Raw genomic sequence first — 26,671 nt, forward strand, 5'->3', positions numbered from 1 at the left:
GAGAGGAAAGGGCGGATCTTGGCAATGTTGCGGAGCTGAGACCGGCAGGTTTTGGTGACGGCTTGGATGTGAGGGGTGAATGAGAGAGCGGAGTCGAGGATGACACCAAGGTTGCGGGCTTGTGAGACGGGAAGGATGGTAGTGCCGTCAACAGAGATGGGAAAGTTAGGGAGAGGACAAGGTTTGGGAGGGAAGACAAGGAGCTCAGTCTTCGACATGTTGAGCTTTAGGTGGCGGGCGGACATCCAGATGGAGATGTCCTGAAGGCAGGAGGAGATGCGAGCCTGGAGGGAGGGGGGAGAGAGCAGGGGCAGAGATGTAGATCTGGGTGTCATCAGCGTAGAGATGATAGTTGAAGCCGTGGGAGCGAATGAGGTCACCAAGGGAGTGAGTGTAGATTGAGAACAGAAGGGGACCAAGCACTGAACCTTGGGGAACCCCCATAGTAAGAGGATGGGAGGGGGAGGAGGAGCCTGCAAAAGAGACTGAGAAAGAACGACCGGAGAGATAAGAGGAGAACCAGGAGAGGACGGAGTCTGTGAAGCCAAGGTCAGATAACGTGTTGAGGAGAAGGGGGTGGTCCACAGTGTCAAAGGCAGCTGAGAGGTCGAGGAGGATTAGGACAGAGTATGAGCCGTTGGATTTGGCAAGCAGGAGGTCATTGGTGACCTTTGAGAGCGCAGTTTCCGTGGAATGAAGGGGACGGAAGCCAGACTGGAGGGGGTCGAGGAGAGAGTTGTTGTTGAGGAATTCTAGGCAGCGCGTGTAGACAACTCGTTCAAGGAGTTTGGAAAGGAATGGTAGGAGGGATATGGGACGATAACTAGAAGGTGAGGTGGGGTCAAGAGAGGGTTTTTTTAGGATGGGAGAGACATGGGCATGTTTGAAGGCAGAGGGGAAGGAACCAGTGGAGAGTGAGCGGTTGAAGATGGAAGTTAAGGAGGGGAGAAGGGATGGAGCGAGAGATTTCATAAGATGAGAGGGAATGGGGTCAGAAGCACAGGTGGCCGGAGTAGCACTTGAGAGGAGGGAGGAGAGTTCCTCTGAGGATACTGCTGGGAAGGATGGGAGAGTAGCAGAGAGTGTTGAGAGCCGGGGGGTTGGAGAAAGGGGGGAAGAGACTTTGGGGAGGTCGGACCTGATGGATTTAATTTTGTTAATGAAGTAGGAGGCCAGATCGTTGGGGGTGAGGGAAGGAGGAGGGGGAGGAACCGGGGGCCTGAGAAGGGAGTTGAATGTACGGAAGAGCTGGCGGGGGTGATGGGCATGGGTGTCAATAAGGGAGGAGAAATAGTTTTGTCTGGCATAATAAATGCCCTCATTATTATTTTTATTATGTACTCGTATTTATTGAGCGCTTATTCATTTATTCATTCACTTGTAGTTATTGAGCGCTTATTCATCCATTCACTCGCATTTATTGAGCTTATTCATTCATTCATTTGTATTTATTGAGCACTTATTCATGTATTCGTATTTATTGTGCACTTATTCATTCATTCACCTGTATTGAGCACTTAGTCATAAATTCATCTACTCACATTTACTGATCATTTACTCATTCATTCATCCACACACATTTATTGAGCACTTATGCATTCATTCATTCACCTGTATTATTGAGCACTTAGTCATAAATTCATCTACTCGCATTTACTGATCGTTTACTCATTCATTCATTCACACACATTTATTGAGCACTTATGCATTCATTCATTCACTCGCATTTATTGAGCACTTATTCATTCATTCACTTGTATTTGTTGAGCGCTTCTTCATTCATTCATTCATGGACTTGCATTTATTGAGCGCTTATTCATTCACTTGTATTTATTGAGTGCTTATTCATTCACTCATGTACTCATATTTATTGAGCTTATTCATTCATTCATGTACTCACATTTATTGCGTGCTCATTCATTCATGTACTCATATTTATTGAGCTTATTCATTTATGTACTCGCATTTATTGCACACTTATTCATTCATTCACTTGTATTTGTTGAGCGCTTATTCACTCATTCATCATTGACTCATTTGCATTTTTTGAGTGCATAGCTCTACCCCAGCACTTAGTACAGTGCTCGGCACATTGTAAGCCCTTAACAAACACCATAAAAAAGGTGGGCTGTGTTCTTCATTCATTCATTCACTCACTTGTATTTATTGAGCGCTCATTCAGGCCCTCATTCATTCACTCGTGTTTATCGAGCATTCATTCCATCGTATTGATTGAGCGCTTACCGTGTGTAGAGCACTGGACTAAGCGCGTGGAAAGTACAATTCGGCAACAGATACAGCCCGTACCCAATAACGGGGTCCTCTCCCCAGCGCTTAGTACAGTGCTCTGCACACAGAAAGGGCTCAATCAATACGATTGAATGAATTGAATTGAGAGAACGAAGGAACTCAAGTGCTCCGACTCCCAGGCCGGGGCTCTTTTCACTAGGCCGTGCTGTTTCTCTCCTTAAATTCACTTTCCCAGCTTCCATTTTCTCCTCCCCGGAATGTACTGTACTGATCGCCTCTCCTCCGGGGCAAGGATCCTATCTACTAGCTCGACTGTCCTCTCCCAACCACTAATCCCGTGCTCTGCACACAGTTAGCGCTTAATAAATGCCACGATTGCTTTCCCCTCCCTCATGCTAAGACCTCCCTCCCTCCAGAAGTCACCCCCCCCAGATTAATGATAATTAATTACGGTATTTGTTAAGCGCTTACCGTGAGCCAAGCACTGTTCTAAGCGCTGGGGTAGATACAGGGTAATCAGGTTGTCCCATGTGGGGCTCACGGTCTTCACCCCCATTTTACAGAGGAGGGAACTGAGGCCCAGAGAAGCCTCTTTATTGCGGTACTGTACTTTCCAAGCGCTTAGTACGGTCCTCTGCCCACAGTAATAATAATAATAATAATAATGGGTGGTATTTATTAAGCGCTTACTATGTGCCTAGCAGCGTTCTAAGCACTGGGGGAGATACAAGTTAATCAGGTTGTCCCACGGGGGGCTCACAGTCTTCATCCCCATTTGACAGATGAGGTCACTGAGGCCCAGAGAAGTGAAGTGACTTGCCCAAGGTCACCCAGCTGACAAGTGGCGGGGCCGGGATTAGAACCCACGATCTCCGACTCCCAAGCCTGGGCTCTTTCCACTGAGCCACGCTGCTTCTCAATAAACACGATTGAATGAATGAATGATAGTGACCTGTCCAAGGTCACATGGCATACGAGTGGCAGAGCCGGGATGATGGCACATAGTAAGCGCTTAACAAATGCCGTTAATAATTTCACGATTATAATTTTAATTGTCATTTTAATTTAATTGCAATTACAATTTAGTGGTAATTTTGCGATTGTAATGGTAAAATAATAATATTATAATTAATTAATAATCGTTTTTGTTAAACAGCATGGCTCAGTGGAAAGAGCTCAGGCTTTGGAGTCAGAGGTCATGGGTTCAAATCCCGGCTCCACCAATTGTCAGCTGTGTGACTTTGGGGAAGTCACTTCACTTCTCTGGGCCTCAGTTCCCTCATCTGTAAAATGGGGATGAAGACTGTGAGCCCCCCGTGGGACAACCTGATCACCTTGTAACCTCCCCGGCGCTTAGAACAGTGCGTTGCACATAGTAAGCACTTAATAAATGCCATTATAATTATTATTATTATTATTATTAAGTGCTATGTGCCAGGCACTGCACTAAGTTCCGGGGTAGATTAGCAGCGTGGCTCAGTGGTAAGAGCAGGGGCTTTGAAGTCAGAGGTCATGGGTTCAAATCCCATCATTACCAATTGTCAGCAGTGTGACTTTGGGTAAGTCATTTATTCCCCCTTCTAGACTGTGAGCCCGCTGTTGGGTAGGGACTGTCTCTATGTGTTGCCGACTTGTACTTCCCAAGCGCTTAGTACAGTGCTCTGCACACAGTAAGCGCTCAATAAATACGATTGATTGAGGTCATCAATCAATCATCAGTCATCAGGCAGTCCCCGTCCCACGTGGGGCTCCCAGTCTAAATCCCCATTTTACAGATGAGATCCCGGCTCCATCAGTTGCCCTCTGTGTGACTGTGGGCAAGTCACTTAACTTCTCTGTGCCTCAGTTACTTCATCTGTAAAACGGGGATTAAGACTGTGAGCCCCCTGCGGGACATCCTGATCACCGTGTAACCTCCCCAGCGCTTAGAACAGTGCTTTGCACATAGTAAGCGCTTAATAAATGCTATCATCATCATCATCATCATGCTATAACTGAGGCACAAAGGAGTGAAGTGATTCACCCGAGGTCACACAGCAGAGCTGTGGAGGAGGCAGAATTAGAACCCAGGACCTGACTCCCAGCCCTGTGGTCTTGCCACTAGGTGGTGCTGTTTCACTTTCACGTCATTCACTTCCTCAACTCTCATCTTTTCATTCATTCATTCATTCATTCAATCATTCAATCGTATTTATTGAGCGCTTACTGTGCGCAGAGCACTGTACTAAGCGCTTGGGAAGTCCAAGTCGGCAACAGATAGAGACGGTCCCTACCCAACAACGGGCTCACAGTCTAGAAGGGGAGGGGGGGACAGACAACAAAAGAAAACATGGAGACGGGTGTCAAAACCGTCAGAATAGATGATAGAATTATAGCTAGATGCACATCAGCTCCTTCCTGGAATTTACTGTACTGGCCGCCTCTCCCGATGGGATAATAATGATGATGGTGTTTGTTAAGCGCTTACTATGTGCCAAGCACTGTTCTATGGGGATAATAAGCTTTTCCAGGACAAGGATCCTATCTGCTGACTCGGACTCTCCCGGTAGACTTCAAACTCTTTGAGGGCAGGGATCCTGTCTACTCACTACATTGTTCTCTCCTGACGGGATAATAATAATGATGGTATTTGCTAAGCGCTTACTATGTGCCAAGCACTGTTCTAAGGGATGATAAGCTCTTCCAGGACAAGGATCTTATCTGCTGACTCAGTTGGACTCTCCCTGTAGACTTCAAACTCTTTGAGGGCAGGGATCCTGTCTACTCACTAAATTGTCCTCTCCCGACGGGATAATAATAATGATGGTAATTGTTAAGCGCTTACTATGTGCCAAGCACTGTTCTGAGGGATAATAAGCTCTTCCAGGACAAGGATCCTATCTGCTGACTCAGTTGGACTCTCCCAGTAGACTTCAAACTCTTTGAGGGCAGGGATCCTGTCTACTCACTAAATTGTTCCCTCCCGACGGGATAATAGTAATGATGGTATTTGTTAAGCGCTTACTATGTGCCAAGCACTGTTCTGAGGGATAATAAGCTCTTCCAGGACAAGGATCCTATCTGCTGACTCAGTTGGACTCTCCCAGTAGACTTCAGACTCCTTGAGGGCAGGGATCCTGTCTACCCACTAAATTGTTCTCTACCAAGCGCTGAGTACAGCGCTCTGCTCACAATTAGCGCTAATAAATACCATCCTTGGAGCGATTGCTTTCTTCCACCTCAGGCTAAGACCTCCCTCCCTCTTGAGGCGCTCCCCCTGCCCCTTTTTATCCCATGGTACTTTTTTAAATGTATTTTACTTGTACATATCTATTCTATTTATTTTATTTTGTTAGTATGTTTGGTTTTGTTCTCTGTCTCCCCCTTTTAGACTGTGAGCCCACTGCTGGGTAGGGACTGTCTCTATATGCTGCCAACTTGGACTTCCCAAGCGCTTAGTACAGTGCTCTGCACACAGTAAGCGCTCAATAAATACGATTGATTGATTGATTGATGGTATTTGTTAAGCTCTCTGTGCCAGGCACTGTACTAAGAGCTGGGGGTGGATCCGAGCTAATCAGATTGGACACAGTCCGTGTCCCACACGAGGTTCAGGGTCTTTGTCCCCATTTTACAGATGAAGGAAGCGAGGCCCAGAGAAGTGAAGCAGCGTGGCTGAGTGTACTCAGTGTACTCGCTAAGTATAGTGCTCTGCACACAGTAAGCGCTCAATAAATACGATTGATTGATTGAGTGGAAAGAGCACAGGCTTTGGAGTCAGAGGTCATGGGTTCAAAACCTGGCTCCGCCACTTGTCAGCTGGGTGACTTTGGGCAAGTCACCTCACTTCTCCGGGCCTCAGTTACCTCACCTGTAAAATGGGGCTGAAGACTGTGAGCCCCCCGTGGGACAGCCTCGTATCCTCCCCAGCGCTTAGAAATAATAATAATAATAATGATGACATTTATTAAGCGCTTACTATGTGCAAAGCACTGTTCTAAGCGCTGGGGGGATACAGGGTCATGAGGTTGTGCCACGTGGGGCTCACAGTCTTGTGCCTTGCACATAGTAAGCACTTAATAAATCATCATCATCCTCATCAATCGTATTTATTGAGCGCTTACTATGTGCAGAGCACTGTACTAAGCGCTTGGGAAGTACAAATTGGCAACATAAATACCATCCTTATTATTATTAAGTGATTTATTAAGCGCTTATTACTCCCAAGGCCCCGGGCTCTTGCCACTAGGCCGTTCTGCCCCCGCTGATCTCCCGGGACCACGGGAGCCCGGATTTCGGGGCCCCCCTTGGCAAAGGCAGGAATTCGGGGGCCGAGGCGACTTCAGCGCTTAGAACAGTGCTTTGCGCATAGTAAGCGCTTAACAAATACCATCATTATTATTCTGGGAGAGGGAAGACAGAGCCGGGTGGTGCGGGGAGAGGCCGAGAGACGGGATAAAACAAACACTTCCGCAGGGTGAGGTTCGTTGGTTTGGTTTTTTTTTTTTCATTATTTAAAAAAAATAGGTTACAAAACAATATCATTCCTCTTATATTTCTTGCTTATCTTCCTTTTTTAAAAAAAAATTAATTAAAAAAGTCACTTTATAAAATAATAATACAAAAGGAAAGTCTCGGGGGGGGGGGGGTGGCGATGTGGGGGGGCGGGGAGGGAAGGCCGGAGGAAGGGGCTTCTGGTGGGATTAAGGGAATCCAGTGCTTTAAGCTCCCCCTGAGAGCGGGAGGCTCTAGACTGCTCCCAAGCGCTCAGTACAGTGCTCGGCACACACAGGAGGCGCTCAATAAATACGGCTGAGTGAACGCGCGAAGGATCGTCAGCTCGTTGCGGGCCGGGAACGTGTCTGCTTATCGTCCTCCCGTCTTCTCCCAAGCGCTCAGTACAGTGCTCCGCACACGGGAAGCGCTCAATAAATAGGACCGGGCGAACGGACGAACGGGGAGGCGGCCCGGGCGGGGACGGTGGGGGGGGCCGTCTCCGAGGCTCAGCTCCCGCTGCTGAGCATCCCCAGCAGCTTGGCGGGCTCCAGGCCTTGCTGCTGTGCCATCTTCTGCACGTCGAAGCCCATGTGCAGCAGGAACTGGATCACGTTCATCTCCTGGCCCGTGAACTGGTCTCGCAGGGTGGGGCACGAGGGGTTGCAGTGGGGCCAGGGGCAGCTGTCGATCAGGTGGATGGGGCAGCCCTTCACCGGGCCCTTGCCGGTCTTCTGGCCCTCGTGGAGGCTGCGGTCCCAGCAGTGCAGGGCGCGGGGCAGCGAGGTGCCCTTCACCTGGATGTCCGTCCAGTGGCTGGCGGTGGCGGGAAAGGCCGCCGAGTTAGCGGAACGGGGGGGGGGCGGGGAGGGGGGGCTGGAGCCGTGCCGCTGGACGGGGCGGGGGACCGAAGCTATTGGAGAGCAAATTGTTGCCGATTTGTACTTCCCAAGCGCTTAGTACAGCGCTCTGCACATAGCAAGCGCTCAATAAATACGATTGATGATGAAGCTCGCTCTCTTCCTCCCTTCAAGGCCCTGCTGAGAGCTCACCTCCTCCAGGAGGCCTTCCCAGACTGAGCCCCTTCCTTCCTCTCCCCCTCGTCCCCCTCTCCATCCCCTCCCATCTTACCTCCTTCCCTTCCCCACAGCACCTGTATAGATGTATATATGTTTGTACATATTTATTACTCTATTTATTTTACTTGTACATATCTATTCTATTTTATTTTGTTAGTATGTTTGGTTTTGTTCTCTGTCTCCCCCTTTTAGACTGTGAGCCCGCTGTTGGGTAGGGACTGTCTCTATATGTTGCCAATTTGTACTTCCCAAGCGCTCAGTACAGTGCTCTGCACATAGTAAGCGCTCAATAAATACGATTGATGATGAAGCTCACTCTCTTCCTCCCTTCAAGGCCCTGCTGAGAGCTCACCTCCTCCAGGAGGCCTTCCCAGACTGAGCCCCTTCCTTCCTCTCCCCATCGTCCCCCTCTCCATCCCCCCCATCTTACCTCCTTCCCTTCCCCACAGCACCTGTATAGATGTATATATGTTTGTACATATTTATTACTCTATTTATTTTACTTGTACATATCTATTCTATTTTATTTTGTTAGTATGTTTGGTTTTGTTCTCTGTCTCCCCTTTTAGACTGTGAGCCCGCTGTTGGGGAGGGACTGTCTCTATATGTTGCCAATTTGTACTTCCCAAGCTCTTAGTACAGTGCTCTGCACATAGTAAGCGCTCAATAAATACGATTGATGATGATGATGATGATGATGATGATGAGAGCAACCGGCGGGATTGGTTGGGCATCCCCCGTTGGCACAACCCTGCTGCGTCCCTATCACGGCCCGCTGGCGGGATTAGTTGAGTGCCCGCCGCGGGCAGAACCGAGGGCCGGCAATGGGGGGGTGAGCTGCTTGACTGCCTCAAAGCCGATGGTTGGAATAATAATAATAATAATCTCCCCCTTTTAGACTGTGAGCCCACTGTTGGGTAGGGACTGTCTCTATATGTTGCCAACTTGGACTTCCCAAGCGCTTAGTACAGTGCTCTGCACACTGTAAGCACTCAATAAATACAGTTGACGATGATGGTATTTGTTAGGTGCTTGCTATAATAATAATAATAATGATGATGATGGCATTTGTGAAGCGCTTACTATGTGCAGAGCACTGTTCTAAGCGCTGGGGGGGATACAGGTGATCAGGTTGTTTTTTTGGTTTTTTAAATGGCATTTATTAAGCGCTTACTATGTGCAAAGCACAGTTCTAAGCGCTGGGGAGCTTACAGGGTGATCAGGTTGTCCCACAGGGGGCTCACCATCTTCATCCCCATTTTACAGATGAGGTAACTGAGGCCTAGAGAAGTGAAGTGACTTGCCCCAAGTCACACAGCTGACAATTGGTGGAGCTGGGATTTGAACCCATGAACTCCGACTCCAAAGCCCGTGCACTTTCCACTGAGCCACACTGCTTCTCATGTTGTCCCGCGTGGGGCTCACAGTCATCATCCCCATTTTACAGATGAGGGAACTGAGACTCCGAGAAGTTAAGTGACTTGCCCAGGGTCACCCAGCAGACTTGGGGCGGAGCCGGGATTCGAACCCACGACCTCTGACTCCAAAGCCCGGGCTCTGTCCACTGAGCCACGCTGCTTCTCTATGTGCTCTTACTATGTGCCAAGCACTGTTCTAAGCGCTGGCGGGGATACAGGGTGATCAGGTTATCCCCCGTGGGGCTCACGGTCTTCACCCCCATTTTCCAGATGAGGGAACTGAGGCCCAGAGAAGTGAAGTGGCTTGCCCAAAGTCACCCAGCTGACAGGTGGCAGAGCCGGGATTAGAACCCATGACCTCTGACTCCCAAGCCCGGGCTCTTCCCGCTGAGCCAAACGGCTCTCAGCCTGGTGCGTGGGGGCGGGCGTCGATGGAGAGAGACCCCCTTCGGGTGGGGGTCCCACACCCATAAGGGAGCGCGTGGCTCAACGGAAGGAGCCCGGGCTCGGGAGTCAGAGGTCATGGGTTCAAATCCCGGCTCCGCCAATCGTCAGCTGTGTTACTTTGGGCCAGCCACTTCACTTCTCTGGGCCTCAGTTCCTTCATCTGTCCAACGGGGACGAAGCCTGAGCGCCCCACGGGGGACAACCCGATCGCCTTGTATCCTCCCCAGCGCTCAGAACAGTGCTTGGCACATAGTAAGCGCCTAACAAATGCCATCATTATCATATCCGTGCCGCCCCCGCCAACGGTTGTTTGGGTCCCAGCTCGGCTAGGCCCAAACGCTTCTACGTCCCCAAGCGTGGCCGAAAAGCCCCCCGAGACCTGCCCCTTTTCACCCCCAATCCCGCTCATCCCCCCGACCCGATTCCCGAGCCTCACCCCCTTCCCGGCCGCCCCTCGCTGGGACACATCGGGCGGCCGGAGAAGGGAAGAGACGACAGAGGCCTGATCCGGGAAGGATTCGTGGGGAGTGTTTATATTTATTACTCTATTTATTTATTTATTTATTTTACTTGTACATTTCTATCCTATTTATTTTATTTTGTTGGTATGTTTGGTTCTGTTCTCTGTCTCCCCCTTTTAGACTGTGAGCCCACTGTTGGGTAGGGACTGTCTCTATGTGTTGCCAATTTGTACTTCCCAGTGCTCTGCACATAGTAAGCGATCAATAAATACGATTGATTGATTGATTGATTGATTGAGTGGGCAGCGGTCAGCCTGCGTGAGGCCGAGAGGCTCAGGGGGATCCGGGGCGTGAGAGCCGCATTCCGGGATTGAACTTTCCCCAGGATCCTGTGGACTTTTTAGACTGTGAGCCCGCTATGGGGTAGGGACTGTCTCCATATGTTGCCAACTTGGACTTCCCAAGCGCTTAGGACAGTGCTGTGCACACAGTAAGCGCTCAATAAATATGATTGATGATGATGATGATTCCCGGGAGCGAGTCACTTACTTGTGGATGATGATCTCGTGGGAGAGGCAGGCTGGGGCGAAGCTGGCCCTGGTTGGGGGGGACGGGACGGGACGGGACGGTCAGCGGGCCCCCCGGGTCGGCGTGGCCGGCCGGCCCGGGCCCCCCGGAGCCCCCCACCCCCGTCCCGGGCTGGGGGGGGGGGACACTCACGCCACGTCCTTGAGCGTGTGCTGCAATTCCCGGCCCAGGTTCTGGATGTAATGCCACTGGCCCTCCAGCACCGGCTGGCCCGTCAGGTGGACGTTGTCCACCGTCAGCTGGGCCTCGTCGAACAGCCACTGGACCACGAATACCGGGCCTGCCGAGGACCGTGATAAAAAATACTGCTACTACTACTAATACGCGGAAGCGGCGGGGCTCAGTGGAAAGAGCCCGGGCTTTGGAGTCAGAGGTCGTGGGTTCGAATCCCAGCTCTGCCAACTGTCGGCTGGGTGACTTTGGGCAAGTCACTTCGCTTCTCTGGGCCTCAGTGACCTCATCTGGAAAATGGGGACGAAGGCTGTGAGCCCCCCGCCGTGGGACAACCTGATCACCTTGGAACCTCCCCGGCGCTTAGAACAGTGCTGTGCACATAGTAAGCGCTTAATAAATGCCATCGTTACTATTATTATTATTACTAATAATAATAATGATGGCGTTTGGCCCACGTCATCCCCCGGGCCTGGAATGCCCCCAATCCCTCTGCCCATCCGCCAAGCTCACTCTCTTCCTCCCTTCAAGGCCCTACTGAGAGCTCACCTCCTCCAGGAGGCCTTCCCGGACTGAGCCCCTTCCTTCCTCTCCCCGTCATCCCCATCTCCATCCCCCCATCTTACCTCCTTCCCTTCCCCACAGCACCTGTATACATGTATATATGTTTGTACATATTTATTACTCTATTTATTTATTTTACTTGTACATATCTATTCTATTTATTTTATTTTGTTAGTATGTTTGGTTTTGTTCTCTATCTCCCCCTTTTAGACTGTGAGCCCACTGTTGGGTAGGGACTGTCTCTGTATGTTGCCAACTTGTTCTGCCCAAGTGCTTAGTACAGTGCTCTGCATACAGTAAACGCTCAATAAATACAATTGATTGATGGATTAATAATAATCATAATAACAATAACGGCATTTGTTAAGCGCTTACTATATGCAAGGCACTGTTCTAAGCGCTGGGGAGGATACAAGGTGATCAGGTTGGCCCACGTGGGGCTCACAGTCCTCATCCCCATTTTCCAGATGAGGTCACTGAGGCCCAGAGAAGTGAAGTGCCTCGCCCCAAGTCACACAGCTGACAAGTGGTGGAGCCGGGATCAGAACCCATGACCTCTGACTCCTAATCAATCTGGAAAATGGGGATGAAGACCGTGAGCCCCCCTTGGGACAACCTGATCACCTTGTAACCTCCCCAGCGCTTAGAACAGTGCTTTGCACATAGTAAGCGCTTAATAAATGCCATCATTATTATTATTATTTATTGAGCGCTTACTGTGTGCAGAGCACTGTACTAAGCGCATGGGAAGTTGGCAACAAGCCCGGGCTCTTTCCACTGAGCCACTCTGCTTCCCGTCTAGAGGGGGAGGCGGACGGTAGTATAAATAACCTGCAATGTTTAATCCCCATTTGACAGAGGAGGCAACCGAGGCGGAGGGACGTGACCTGCCCAAGGTCACCCAGCAGACGAGTGGCAGAGCGGAGATTAGAACCCAGGTCCTCCTGACTCTCAGGCCGCACCGTTCCTCCCCCCCGGGGGTTTCCCCCACCCGCCCCGCCGGGTCCGGCCGCGGTCTCCAACTCACAGCGCAGGGTCGGGTAGATTTTGTATCCGAAGAAGCAGTTCCACTCTTCGCCCTCCTTGAAGCGCAGACGGCAGCGCTCGGGGACGATTCCGCTCCAGTACCTGGGAGGGCGGGGGCGGCGGGGCCGGATCGGGGTCTCAGCGCCCACCCTCCGCCCCGCCCGAGGCCCCCGAGGGGTGAACAAGCGGACCGCCGTCCGCCCGTGCCCACCGGATGCCCGCCGGGGCGGAGAGGAGGGTCCGGTGTGCCCCCGTAAGCTCCCACGTCCGGCCCCGGCAGGACGTTGGGACCGGTTTTCCTGGGATGGATCCGGGAGGGTGCGAGGGGGATGCCAGGAGGCGGCTACCTGATGCCGCGGCGGATGGCCTCGGTGGGGGCGCAGGTGATGGTGTCCACGCAGTCGGTGCGGCGGTACTGCTTGTTGTCCAGGAACCAGCCCGAGTCGGCCAGGCCTCGCACCTGGATCCCCGCGTAGCCCAGCCCCTCCAGCTGGTCGGCCACCTGGTCCACGTTGAGGAGGACGCCCGTGCCGCCGGCGCTGCGGAGGGGCGACGGGGCCGCGGGGACCGGGCCGGCGGCGGTCAGCCGGCCCGGCGGGCCTTCCTCCCCGCCGCCTCTGGGTTCCGGCCCTCCGTTTTCCCAAACCCTCCTTCTGCACCCCTCTCCCCACTCCTCCCAAACCTTCTCCGGCTTCCCGTCGGTCTCCGCGTCAAGCGGAGACTCCGAATCGGCGACTTGAAGGGACCCCGTCGGCTCTCTCCCTCCTATCGACCCGCTCTCCTCTCCCGCCGCGCCCCAGCTCGCGCTCTCGGGTCCACTCAAACCGCCTGGGCCGCGGGCTCGCCTCTTTCTCGCCGAGGCCCTTCCTCATCCCCATTTCACAGACGAGGTAACCGAGGCCCAGAGGCGTGGAGTCGCTCACCCGGGCTCACCCAGATGACAAGCGGCACAGCGTGGCTCGGTGGAGAGAGCCCAGGCTTTGGAGTCAGAGGTCACGGGTTCAAATCCCGGCTCCGCCACTTGTCAGCTGGGTGACTTTGGGCAACTCACTTCACTTCTCTGGGCCTCAGTTCCCTCATCTGTCAAATGGGGATGAAGACTGTGAGCCCCCCGTGGGAAAACCTGATCACCTTGTAACCTCCCCAGCGTTTAGAACAGTGCTTTGCCATTTAAAAAAAAAAAAGTGGTGGAGTCGGGATTAGAACTCCGGGTCCGACGACTTCCAGGCCCGGGCTCTATCCGCCAGGCCACGCGGGGCTCCGCGTCCAGTGAGAGCTCCATAATTTCGATCGACTATTTCGATCACTGCTTCCCCGTGCCCGCGCCTCACCTGCTCCCGGCCAATAGCAGCACCTTGGCACTGCCGAGCCCTTTGCCGAGCAGTTCCTGCACCACCTCCCGGATGATCAGGGCGCCCATGAAGGCGTACTCGTCTGGAAGGTAGACAAGAGCCGGCTGAGCATGTTCCGCTACACTGGCAGCGCCTCCAGGGAACGCGTCTACCGACTAACGTGCCGTTATCTCCCAAGCGCTTAGCGTGGCGCTCCGCATGCGGACTCTGAGCTTCATGAGGGCATGGATCGGGTCTTCCGACTCTACTGTATTGGACTCGCCCCAGCGCTTCGTCCAGTGCTCTGCACACGTGGACTGTAAGCTCCCTAGGGCAGGGACTGTGTTATACCTCCCGAGCGCTTAGTTCAGTGCTCTGCACACAGTGGATGGTAAGGATCTTTCAACTCGACTAAATTGGGATTCACCCAATGCTCTTCACTCGGTAGGCTGTAAGCTCCCTGAAGGTAGGGGCTGCTTTTACCAACTCTTCTAAGCACTTAGCAAGGCGTAAGGGAAACTGTAAGCTCCTTGAGGGCAGGGAATCACATCTCCAACTCTATTGTAATGTCTTCTCTGAAGTGCTTAGTGAGGCGTTCTGCCCATGGTAAGTGCTCAGTAAATAGGACGTTGAGTTGAGACCTGCGGTTAGGACAGAGGGGGAAACAGGATGGACAGAGGCCAGGGATTCTGGGCCGAAGGGAAGGATGGACTTTCTGAGCTCTCTCCCCCGACCCCCTGCTTCTCCTGAACCTATTTAACCCCCTTCTTGAGAGTCAGAGTCTCAGGTGTAGGAGGGTCCGGGGCCTGGAGGAGGGAGGACGGGATGGAAGGAGGGAAAGAAAGGAGTCGGGAAGGGAAGGGGAAGGAAAGGAGTGGGGAGGGAAGGGGAGAGGAGGAACAGGGAGGGAAAAGCGGAGAGGAAAGGGAAGGAAAGGAGTCGGGAGGGGAAGGGTAAAGGGAAAGAAAGGAGTGGGGAGGGAAGGGGAAGGAAAGGAGTGGGGGGGAGGGAAGGGGAGAAGAAAGGAAAGGAAAGGAGTCAGGAGGGGAACGGGAGAGGGAAAGAAAGGTGGGGGGGGGAGGAAAGAAGTTGGGGGAGGGAAGGGGAGAAGAAAGGAAAGGAAAGAAGTGGGGAGGGAAAGGAAAGGAGTGGAGAGGGAAGGGGAAAGGGAAGAAAAGAAGTGGGGAGGGAAGGGGAGAGGAGGAAAGGGAGGGAAGGGGAGGGGAAAGGAAAGAAAGGAGCACGGGAGGAAGGGGAAAGAAGGGAAGGAATGGACATGAAAGGGGAAAGGAGAGAAGGGGAGGGAAAAGGAAAGAAAAGAAAGGAGTGGGGAGGGAAAGGGGGAGGAAAGGGAAGGAAAGAAGTGGGGAGGGGAAAGGGAAGGTAAGGAGTGGGGAGCTAAGAGGAGAGGAAAGGGAAGGAAAGAATTGGGGCCAGGAAGGGGAAGGGAAGGAGTGGGAAGGGGAAGGAAAGGAGTGGGGAGAGAAGGGGAGAGGAAAGGGAAGGAAAGAAGTGGGGAGGGGAAGGAGAAGGAAAGGAGTGGGGAGGGAAGGAGGGAGGAAAGAAGGGGAGGGGAAAAGAAAGGGGAAAGGGGAGGGGGGAAGGGGAAAGGAAAGAAAGGAGTAGGGAGGGAAGAGGAGGGAAAAGGAAAGAAAGGAGGGGGAGGGAAGGGGAGGAGAAGCGGTAGTGAGACAGAGGAGCCAACTCACTGGTCTCTGACTTGGAGGAGGTGCCGCTCCAGACGTCGCTGGAACAGTACGGGATGAAGCTGCAACCGACAAGAGCCAGGGGGTGAGCTCGGCCCGGCCCGGCCCGGCCCGGCCCGGGGAGTTGGGTCAACGCCGCCTAGGTGCCAAGCACTGCGCTAAGCGCTGGGGTGACCCCACTGCCATCAGCTCCCACAGTCTGCCCCACACGGGGCCTGGGGTCTGAAGGGGAGGGAAGACGGGCGTGGAATCCCCATTTTACGGAGGAAGGGACGGAGGCTCGGAGAAGTCAAGTGACTTGTCCAAGGTCGCCCAACGGACAAGTGGCGGGGCTGGGATCAGAACCCGGGACCTCTGATCCGCCCTGTGCGACTGATGGCTTCCTGTGGGCAGGGATCCCGTCTATCGCCTACGTTATATTAGAGGGAAGTGGGGTGGCTGAGTGGAAAGGGCCCGGGGCCTGGGAGTTGGAGGATCTGGGTTCTATTTCCGGGGCCGCCGTGTGACCTCGGGCAAGTCACTTCACTGCGCCTCGGTCGGCTCAACGCTAAAATAGGGATTCAAGAGGGAACTCCCTCTGTGAGCCCCTTACTCAGCGCTTCGGCTACTCCTTGACAAAGACCATTACTTTATCGATCAATCAATCGTACTTATTGAGCGCTTACTGTGTGCAGAGCACTGTACTAAGCGCTTGGGAAGTACAAGCTGGCAACATATAGAGACGGCCCCTACCCAACAGTGGCTCACAGTCCGCTGTGAAAATAATATGATTATTTTCCAAAGCACTTAGTATTTTGCACACAGTAAGTGCTCTATATATACCACTGATTGATTGACAGAGCCCCCCGCCCTTCAGTTACATCCTCCATCCCCAGTTTGTTTGTAATGGCATTTATTAAGTGCTTACTATGTACCAGGAACTGTACTAAGCACTGGGGTAATAATAATAATGAAGGTATTAAGCGCTTACTATGTGCAAAGCACTGTTCTAAGCACTGGTGGGGGGGAAACAAGGTGATCAATCAATCAATTGTATTTATTGAGCGCTTACTGTGTGCAGAGCACTGTACTAAGCGCTTGGGAAGTACAAGTTGGCAACATACAGAGACGGCCCCTACCCAACAGTGGGCTCACAGTCTTAATCCCCATTTTCCAGAGGAGGTCACTGAGGCGCCGAGAAGTGAAGCGACTTGCCCAAAGTCACCCAGCGGGCGAGTGGCGGAGCCGGATTAGAACCCACGGCCTTGGACTCCCAAGCTGGGGCTCTTGCTGCTGAGCCACGCCGGGGTAGATAGAGACGGTAATCAGGTTGGACACGGTCCCTATCCCCATTTTACAGATGAGGGGACCGAGGCCCACAGCGGGGAACTGAGTCGCCCAGGGTCGCCCAGCAGATAAGCGGCAGAGCCGGGATTAGAACCCGAGACCCGTGCTGCTCCTGCCCCGTCCCCACCCCCACGGCGGCCCCTCTCCTTTACACCATGTTGGCGTTCCACCAGTGGGGATTCTCTTCCGGTTGCGACGACAGGATCCCGGTCCCTGGAGAGGAAGAAGAGGGACAGACAGTGGTTATCATCATCATTATTATTATTATTATTATTATGGCATTTGGTAAGCGCTTACTATGTGCCAAGCGCTGTTCTAAATGCTGGGGGGACACCCAAGGTAATCAGGTGTCCCCTGTGGGGCTCACAGTCTTCATCCCCATTTTCCAGACGAGGGAACTGAGGCCCAGATAATACGTTTTGTTTTGTTGTCCGTCTCATTCATTCATTCATTCGTATTTATTGAGCGCTTACTGTGTGCAGAGCACTGGACTAAGCGCTTGGGAAGTACAATTTGGCAACATCTAGAGACGTCTCCCCCTTCTAGACTGTAAGCCCGTCGCTGGGTAGGGACTGTATATGTTGCCAACTTGTACTTCCCAAGCGCTTAGTACAGTGCTCTGCACACAGTAAGCGCTCAGTAAATACGATCGAATGAATGAATAGTAATCATAATAATGATGGCATTTATTAAGCGCTTACTATGTGCGAAGCACCGTTCTAAGCGCCGGGGAGGTTACAAGGCGATCAGGTTGTCCCACGGGGGGCTCACAGTCTTCATCCCCATTTTCCAGATGAGGGAACTGAGGCCCGGAGAAGTGAAGTGACTTGCCCAAAGTCACCCAGCTGACAAGTGGCGGAGCCGGGATTCGAACCCATGACCTCGGACTCCAAAGCCCGGGCTCTTTCTACTGAGCCCCGCTGCTTCTCTGGTTGTCGGGAAGAAGGGGGAGAGGAAGAGGAAGGAGGGCATTCTTCTAGACTGTGAGCCCGCTGTTGGGTAGGGACTGTCTCTATGTGTTGCCGACTTGGACTTCCCAAGCGCTTAGCACAGTGCTCTGCACACAGTAAGCGCTCAATAAATACGATTGATTGATTGATTCACTGAGGGCCACATTCCACATTTACTTCCCACCTGGACCTCCTCTCCCAGCGCTTAGTTCGGTGTGCCGTCCGGGACCGGCGCTCAATAAATACCTTTCGATCGATCGTCTTTAACGAGCGCTTTAGTGTGCGCGGAGCACTTGGGAGAGGACGCTATAACCGTGTAACAGACGCATTCCCTGCCCACGGTGAGCTTATGGTCTAGAGAGGGAGACCGACGTTAATATAAATGAATAGAAAACGGACGTGAGCCGGAGAAGCAGTGCGGCTCAGTAATAATAATAATAATATTAATAATAATAATGATGGCATTTGTTAAGCGCTTACTATGTGCGACGCACTGTTCTAAGTGCTGGGGGGAATACAAGAGGATGAGGTTGTCCCACGGGGGGCTCACAGCCCTCATCCCCATTTTACAGATGAGGAAACGGAGGCTCAGAGAATACTAATGATGGCATTTGTTAAGCGCTTACTATGTGCAAAGCACCGTTCTAAGCGCCGGGGAGGTTACAAGGTGATCAGGTCGGCCCACGGGGGGCTCACGGTCTTCGTCCCCATTTTACAGATGAAGGAACTGAGGCCCAGAGAAGTCAAGTGACTTGCCTAAAATCACACGGCTGATAATCGGCAGAGCCAGGATTTGAACCCATGGCCTCTGACTCCAAAGCCCGGGCTCCTTTCCACCGAGCCACGCTGCTTCTATTAATGACCGTCTCTCCCACTGTAGCCTGTAAGTTCATTGTGGGCAGGGAACGGGTCTATTTATGGTTGTATCGGCCTCTCCCAAGCGGTTAAGCGGCTGGAGAAGCAGCGTGGCTCGGTGGAAAGAGCCCGGGCTTGGGAGTCAGAGGTCATGGGTTCTAATCTCGCTGCTGTGTGACCCTGGGCAAGTCACTTAACTTCTCTGAGCCTCACCTACCTCATCTGTAAAATAGGGATTAAGACTGTGTGCCCCGCGTGGGACAACCCGATCACCTTGTATCCCCCCCAGCGCTTAGAATAGTGCTTTGCACATAGTAAGTGCTTAACAAATGTCATTATTATTATTATTATTCTCTGGGCCTCAGTTCCCTCATCTGTAAAATGGGGATGAAGACTGTGAGCCCCACATGGGACAACCTGATCACCTTGTAACCTCCCCAGCACTTAGAACGGTGCTTTGCACATAGTAAGCGCTTAATAAATGCCATTATTATTATTATTATCATCATTATTCTCTGGGCCTCAGTTCCCTCATCTGTAAAATGGGGATGAAGACTGTGAGCCCCACGTGGGACAACCTGATGACCTTGTATCCCCCCCAGCGCTTGACACATAGGAAGCGCATAACGAATACCATCGTTATTATTATTATTAGCCCAGTGCTCTGCATGCGGTAAGTGCGCAATAAATAAGATCGTGAGCTCGCTGTGGGCAGAGAAAGGGTCCGTCGACTCTGTTGTCGTGGACTCTCCCAAGCGCTTCGTACAATGCTCTGCGCACGGTCAGCGCTCCATGAATAGCATGCCGATGGATCGACCGGGGGGGTCTGGGGAGCGTCCCGGCTTTGGACGGAGCAGGAGTGGGGGGCAGAGAGAGCGAGAGGGTGATGGCAGGAGGAGGGGGCTCACCCGTGCGGGAGCGGGGCCAGTCCTTGGAGCTCATGAGGTGTCGCATGGTTTCGTAGCGGGAATCGCAGTTTTCCCGGTTGAAACAGTACCAGCCTCCTGCAGCGGGTCGGTGGAGTCACCTCGGGGCAGGATAGGCCCGGCCCCCCGGCCCCCCCCGGCGCCCGTCTTCTGGACCGTGAGCCCGCTGTCGGGTAGGCACCGTCTCTGTCTGTTGCCGGCTTGTCCTTCCCAAGCGCTTAGTCCAGTGCTCTGCACACGGTGAGCGCTCAATAAATACGGTGGAATGAATGAACGAATACTCACCTTCCAAGAAGAGGAGCCAGCGTCGGCTGCCCTTGGACTCCTTGAGGTAGTAGCTGCGGGCGGGGAGGGGGACACGGACGGACAGAACCGGCCGGTCAGCGCCATCAATAAATACGAATGAAGGGAGGGAGGGAGGGAGGGATGGATGGATGGATGAACAAATACGATTGATGATGATGATGATGAACGAAGGCCCTGGGCACTCAAGGGTTAGTCCACCTGTTGCCACGGCAGGGCCAGGAGGCGCCACCAGGGGGCGCCACAGCCCGGCTTCCTTGCCCCTTCCCCACCGGGCCCGAAGGGGAGGAGGGGAGCGGGAGCAGGAGGAGGAGGAGGGAGGAGGAGGAGGAATAAGGGGAAGAGCGAGGGGAGAGGGAAGGAGAGGAGGAATAAGGGGAAGAGTGAGGCGAGAAGGAAGGAGAGGAGGAATAAGGGGAAGAGTGAGGGGAGAAGGAAGGAGAGGAGGAGGAGGAACAAGGAAAGAATAAGGGGAAAAGGAAGGAGAGGAGGAATAAGGGGAAGAGTAAGGGAAGAGGGAAGGAGAGGAGGAGGAATAAGCGGAGAAGGAAGGAGAGGAGGGATAAGGGGAAGAGTAAGGGGAGAGGGAGAGGAGGAAGAATAAGGGGAAGAGTAAGGGGAGAGGGAAGGAGAGGAGGAGGAATAAGCAGAGAAGGAAGGAGAGGAGGGATAAGGGGAAGAGTAAGGGGAGAGGGAGAGGAGGAAGAATAAGGGGAAGAGTAAGGGGAGAGGGAAGGAGAGGAGGAGGAATAAGCGGAGAAGGAAGGAGAGGAGGGATAAGGGGAAGAGTAAGGGGAGAGGGAGAGGAGGAAGAATAAGGGGAAGAGTAAGGGGAGAGGGAAGGAGAGGAGGAGGAATAAGCGGAGAAGGAAGGAGAGGAGGGATAAGGGGAAGAGTAAGGGGAGAGGGAGAGGAGGAAGAATAAGGGGAAGAGTAAGGGGAGAGGGAAGGAGAGGAGGAGGAATTAGCGGAGAAGGAAGGAGAGGAGGGATAAGGGGAAGAGTAAGGGGAGAGGGAGAGGAGGAAGAATAAGGGGAAGAGTAAGGGGAGAGGGAAGGAGAGGAGGAGGAATTAGCGGAGAAGGAAGGAGAGGAGGGATAAGGGGAAGAGTAAGGGGAGAGGGAGAGGAGGAGGAATATGGGGAAGAATAAGGGGAGAGGGAAGGAGAGGAGGAGGAATTAAGGGGAGAGGGAAGGAGAGGAGGAATAAGGGGAAGAGTAAGGGGATAAGGAACGAGAGGAGGAATAAGGGGAGAAGGAATAAGGGGAAGAGTGAGGGGAGAAGGAAGGAGAGGAGGAGGACTAGGGAAGAGTAAGGGGAGAGGGAAGGAGAGGAGGAAGAATAAGGGGAGGAGGAGGACTAAGGGGAAGAGTAAGGGGAGAGGGAAGGAGAGGACGAGGAATAAGGGGAAGAGTAAGAGGAGAGGGAAGGAGAGGAGGAGGATTAAGGGGAAGAGTAAGGGGAGAGGGAAGGAGAGGAGGAGGATTAAGGGGAAGAGTAAGGGGAGAAGGAAGGAGAGGAGAAAGAGGAGGGAAGGAAGGGGGAAGGAGAGATGGAAACGGAGGAGAACCGAGCCCGGGTCCTGGGAGTCAGAAGGTCCCGGGTTCTAATCCACTTGTCTGCTGGGTGACCTCGGGCAAGTCGCTTCACTTTTCCGGGCCTCATCTGGGAAACGGGGATGAAGACTGGGAGCCCCCCGCGGGACAGCGACTGTCCAACCCCATTTGCTCGGATCCACCCCGGCGCTTAGTACAGTGTGCGGCACATAGTGAGCGCCCAACAAGCACCACAATTATTATTATTAAGGAAGGGGAGAAGGAAGGAGGGGGGGAGGAGGAGGAGGAGGATGGGGGGAGGGAGAGAAGGAAGAATGGGAGGAGGGCGAAGGAAAACGGAGAGGACGAGGAGGAGGAAGGAGAGGTCGGGAGGCGGAGAAGGGAAGGAACAGAAGGTGGAAGAAGAAGAGGAGGGAAAGGAGGGGGAAGAGGAGAAGTGGGTGGAAGAGAAGTTGGGATGACGGACGGCGGGGAAGGAAGCGAAGTTACGGTGATGGAAGGTGGCGAGGAAGAGGAGCTGGGGTGACGGAGGGCGGGGAGGAAGAGCAGTTGGGGTGACGGAAGGCATGGATGGACGGTAGGGGTTTCTTCAAAACACGGCTTCTTCAAGAGGCCTACACCAGCGAAGCCCTCCTCTCCTCGTCTCCCACGCCCGTCCGTATCACCCTCGCACTTGAATCTGCTCCCTTTATTCACCCTTCCCTCCGCCCCACGGCACTCTGGGCACCACACCGAAATCCATTTCTCTAGATTAACGACCGTCTCTCGCTCTAGACCGTCAGCTCGTTGTGGGCAGGGGACGCGAGTTGGGGTGATGGAGCGTGGGGGAAGAGGAAGAAGAGTTGGGGTGATGGGGAACGGGGGAGGAAGAGGAGTCGGGGTGACGGTGGGCGGGGGAGAGAGGAGTCGGGGTGATGGAGGGTGGGGAGGAAGAGGAGTCGGGGTGATGGAGGGTGGGGGGAAAAGGAGTCGGGGTGATGGAGGGTGGGGAGGAAGAGGAGTCGGGGTGATGGAGGGTGGGGAGGAAGAGGAGTCGGGGTGATGGAGGGTGGGGAGGAAGAGGAGTCGGGGTGATGGAGGGTGGGGAGGAAGAGGAGTCGGGGTGATGGAGGGGGGGGGGGGAAAAGGAGTCGGGGTGATGGAGGGTGGGGGAGAAAGGAGTCGGGGTGATGGAGGGTGGGGAGGAAGAGGAGTCGGGGTGATGGAGGGTGGGGAGGAAGAGGAGTCGGGGTGTTGGAGGGCAGGGGAGAAAGAAGAGTTGGGGTGTTGGAGGGCAGGGGAGAAAGAGAAGGTGGGGTGATGGAGAGCAGGGGAGAAAGAAGAGTTGGGGCTGATGGAGGACGGGGGGGGTAAGAACTGGGGTGATGGAGAGCAGGGAGAAAAGAGTTGAGGTGATGGAGGGCAGGGGGGGGAAAGAGTTGGGGTGATGGAGAGCAGGGGAGAAAGGGGAGTCGGGGGGACTGATGGAGAGCGGGGGAAGAAGGGGAGTCGGGGGGATGGAGAGCAGGGAAAGAAAGAGTTGGGATGATGGAGAGCGGGGGAGGAAGGGGAGTCGGGGGGATGGACGGAGAGCGGGGGAGGAAGGGGAGTCGGGGGGATGGACGGAGAGCGGGGGAGGAAGGGGGGTCGGGGGGATGGACGGAGAGCGGGGGAGGAAGGGGGGTCGGGGCGTGCAGGGAGCGCGCAGCTGGTCCCCGGGGGGCCGGGGGAGAGGGGGTGGGGGGGGGCCTGTCCGGGGGCGCTGACCCGGCGGGGCTGCCGTCGTTGCAGGTGACGGAGGCGTTGAGCAGAAGATGGAGGGTGAGGTCGGCGTCCAGCCGGTGGGCGGAGCAGGGGTACAGGGAGCGGGCCAGGCTCTTGATCTGCGCCATGAAGCTGTCCATGTTGCCCTCCACCGCCGTGAAGTCCAGCGGGAAGCTCTCCAGCGGCCGGGCCGGCGGCCGCTCCGGGGGCCGCTCCGGGGGCCGCTCCGGGCCGGGGGGCTCCGGGGGCCGGGCCGGGCCGAGGGGCTCCGGGCCGGGGGGCTCCGGCGGGGTCGGGGTCGCGGGGCCCCGGCGTCGCCAGCTCTTCCTGCCCTCGGCGTTGGGGCGGGCGGGCAGCAGCAGCAGCAGCAGCACCAGCAGAAGCGGCAGAAACAGCGGCAGCGGCGGGGCCCGGACCGGCGCCCGACCCGGACCCATCCCCGCGCCCCGGGGCGGGCGGGCGGACGGGCGAGAGGACGGGCGGGCTCCCCTTCCCCCTCCTCCTCCTCCTCCTCCCCTGCCCGGTGCCCGGTGGTCCGGTGCCGGGTGGCCGATGCCCGGTGTCCCGGTGCCCGACGTCCCGTGTCCGGCTTGCGGAGCGGAGAGCGGGGTGGCGGGAGGGGGGTGTGTGCGCGCGCAGAGCGTGCGCGCAGGGTCAGGGTGGGCCCCGCCCGCGGGGGGCGGGAGGGGGCGGGGCCTCGGCAGGGGGCGGGGCCTCGCGCGCGCAGGGGCACGGTGGGGGGGCGGGGGCTCGGGCCGGGGCGGGGCCTCGCGCGCGCCGGGCCAGCGTGGGCACCGCCCGCGAGGGGGCGGGGCCTCACCTGTGGGAGGGGCCGGGGGCGGGAGATGTGGGCGGGGCCTCGGGCCGGGGCGGGGCTGGAAAGCGGGCGGGGCCCGAACCCTGAGTGGGGGCCGGGGCTGTGGGCGGGGCCTCGTGAGGGGGCGGGGCCGCGCGCGTGCTGGGTCCGGGCCGGCGCCGTCCGCAAGGGGGCGGGGCCTGAGGAGCCGGGGGGCGGGGCCTGTGGGCGGGGCCTCGTGCCGGGGGGCGGGGACTGGGGAATGTGGGAGGGGCTGGGGCGGGATATGTGGGCGGGGTCGCGGGGCGGGGCTGGAAAGTGGGCGGGGCCCGAACTCTGAGTGGGGGCCGGGGGCTGTGGGCGGGGCCTGGAGTAATGGGCGGGGCCTCGTGAGGGGGAGGGACCGTGCGCGCTGGGTCCGGGCGGGGCCTGAGGAGTGTGGGCGGGGTCTCAGGCCGGGGGCGGGGCTGAGACCTCGTGCCAGAGGCGGTGGGCGGGGCCTGAACCCTGAGCGGGAGGGGGCCTCGGGCCGAGGGAGGGGCCTCGTGTCGGGGCTCGGAGTGGGCGGGGCCTCGGGACGGGGGCGGGGCATCGTGTCGCTGTGGGCGGGGCTGGATATAGGGGCGGGGCCCGAACCCTGAGCGGGGGGGGGGGCCTCGGGCCGAGGGAGGGGCCTGAATGAATGAAAAAGTCGGGGCTGTGGGCGGGACCCGACGGAGGGGGCGGGGCCTCGTGAGGGGGGCGGGGGCCTCGGGCCGGAGGCTGTGGGCGGGGCCCGAACCATGTGGGGGGCGGCTCGGGGCCGAGGGAGAGGCCTCGTGTAGTGGCTGTGGGTGGGGCCGAGGGCTGTTGGGAGGGGGGGCTTCAATAATAATAATGATAATGATGGCATTTATTAAGCGCTTACTATGTGCAAAGCACCGTTTTAAGCGCTGGGGAGGTAACAAGGTGATCAGGTTGTCCCATGGCTTTACAGATGAGGTAACTGAGGTACAGGGAAGTTAAGGGACTTACCCAAGGTCACACAGCTGACAATTGGCGGAGCTGGGATTTGAACCCATGACCCCTGACTCCAAAGCTCAGGCTTTTCCCACTGAGCTAATCGAGGCTGTCCCACGGGGGGCTTCACAGCCTTCACCCCCATTTTATAGATGAGGAAACGGAGGCCCAGAGAAGTGAAGTGACTGGCCTGAAGTCAGCCAGCTGACAAGCGGCGGAGGCGGAATTAGAACCCAGGACCTCTGACTCCGAAGCCCGGGCTCCTTCCACTGAGCCACGCTACCTGTAGGCGTGGCCTCGTTCCTCTGGGTGGGGTCTCGTGCTTGGGCGCGGGGCCTGAATTGCGAGGAGACAGAGAACAAAACCAAACATACTAACAAAATGAAATAAATAGAATATGTACAAGTAAAATAAATACATAAATAGAGTAATAAATACGTCCAAACATATATATACATATATACAGGTGCTGTGGGGAAGGGAAGGAGGTAAGGCGGAGGGGGAGGAGGGGGAGAGGAAGGAGGGGGCTCAGTGTGGGAAGGCCTCCTGGAGGAGGTGAGCTCTCAGTAGGGCCTTGAAGGGAGGAAGAGAGCTAGCTTGGCGGGTGGGCAGAGGGATTGGGGGCATTCCGGGCCCGGGGGATGACGTGGGCCGGGGGTCGACGGCGGGACAGGCGAGAACGAGGTACGGGGAGGAGGTGAGCGGCGGCAGAGGAGCGGAGGGTGCGGGCTGGGCTGGAGAAGGACAGAAGGGAGGGGAGGTAGGAGGGGGCCAGGGGATGGATGGACAGCCTTGAAGCCCAGGGTGAGGATGAGGGTGAACAGAGGGGGAGGGTTGTCTCACAGGAGGCTCACAGCCTTCATCCCCATTTTCCAGATGAGGGAACTGAGGCCCAGAGAAGTGAAGTGACGTGCCCAAAGTCACACAGCTAACAAGCAGAGGAGCAGGGATTTGAACCCGTTACCTCTGACTCCCAAGCCCGGGCTCTTGCCACTGAGCCACGCTGCTTGTCAGGCCACGCTCCGTATGAGGCCCCGCCCCCGGTAAGAGGCCCCGCCCCCAAGCACGAGATCACGCCCGCAGGCTCGAGGCCCGGCCCCAGACACGTGACCCCGCAAGCACGTGACCCCGTCCCCAAGCACGAGACCACGCCTGCAGGCACGAGGCCCCGCCCCAGACACGTGACCCCGCCCCAGACACGTGACCCCGCCCCAAGCACGAGGCCACGCCTCCAGGCACGAGGCCCCGCCCCAGGCACGTGAACCGCCCAATACAGTGATCCCACAAGCACGTGAACCCGCCCCCAAGCACGAGGCCCCGCCCCAGGCACGTGAACCGCCCAATACAGTGACCCCACAAGCACGTGAACCCGCCCCCAAGCACGAGGCCCCGCCCTACACACGTGACCCCACCCCAAGCACGAGGTCACGCCTCCAGGCACGAGGCCCCACCCCATACACGTGACCCCGCCCACAGGCACGAGGCCCCGCCCCAGGCACGTGAACCGCCCAATACACGTGACCCCACAAGCACGTGAACCCGCCCCCAAGCACGAGGCCCCGCCCCATACACGTCACCCCGCCCCATACACGCGACCCCACAAGCACGTGACCCCGCCCCATACACGCGACCCCACAAGCACGCGACCCCGCCCCCAAGCACGAGGCCCCGCCTCCAGACACGAGGCCCCGCCTCCAGACACG

General features: G+C 55.8%; 1 protein-coding gene across 1 annotated transcript; it reads right to left on the bottom strand.

Moving 5' to 3' along the window:
- Positions 1-7,140: 7,140 nt before the first annotated feature.
- NOTUM (notum, palmitoleoyl-protein carboxylesterase) lies at positions 7,141-24,753 on the bottom strand. The gene is made up of 14 exons (XM_038742819.1): positions 24,685-24,753; positions 24,305-24,580; positions 24,073-24,169; positions 23,177-23,762; positions 19,857-19,909; positions 19,554-19,649; positions 16,993-17,053; positions 15,518-15,576; positions 13,809-13,911; positions 12,825-13,016; positions 12,479-12,579; positions 10,849-10,996; positions 10,678-10,725; positions 7,141-7,539 (listed from the first exon to the last, which is right to left on the bottom strand). Exons 1-14 carry the CDS (start codon positions 24,751-24,753, stop codon positions 7,233-7,235), a joined length of 2,196 nt encoding a protein of 731 aa, XP_038598747.1. The 3' UTR covers positions 7,141-7,232.
- Positions 24,754-26,671: the final 1,918 nt, after the last annotated feature.

The sequence above is a fragment of the Tachyglossus aculeatus genome, unplaced genomic scaffold, assembly GCF_015852505.1.
Source record: "Tachyglossus aculeatus isolate mTacAcu1 unplaced genomic scaffold, mTacAcu1.pri scaffold_1_arrow_ctg1, whole genome shotgun sequence".
Taxonomy (NCBI): Eukaryota; Metazoa; Chordata; class Mammalia; order Monotremata; family Tachyglossidae; genus Tachyglossus; species Tachyglossus aculeatus.

Bases quoted from the DNA above. Each gene is read 5' to 3' on its own strand.
- NOTUM (XM_038742819.1), bottom strand. From the start codon at position 24,753: ATGGTTCGGGCCCCGCCCACAGCCTCCGGCCCGAGGCCCCCGCCCCCC. The intron at 12,580-12,824 runs GTAGCCGCCTCC...CCGCCCTCCCAG, and splicing joins GCCATCCGCCGCGGCATCAG to GTACTGGAGCGGAATCGTCC. The intron at 7,540-10,677 runs GTAAGTGACTCG...CGCCACCGCCAG, and splicing joins CACGAGATCATCATCCACAA to CCACTGGACGGACATCCAGG.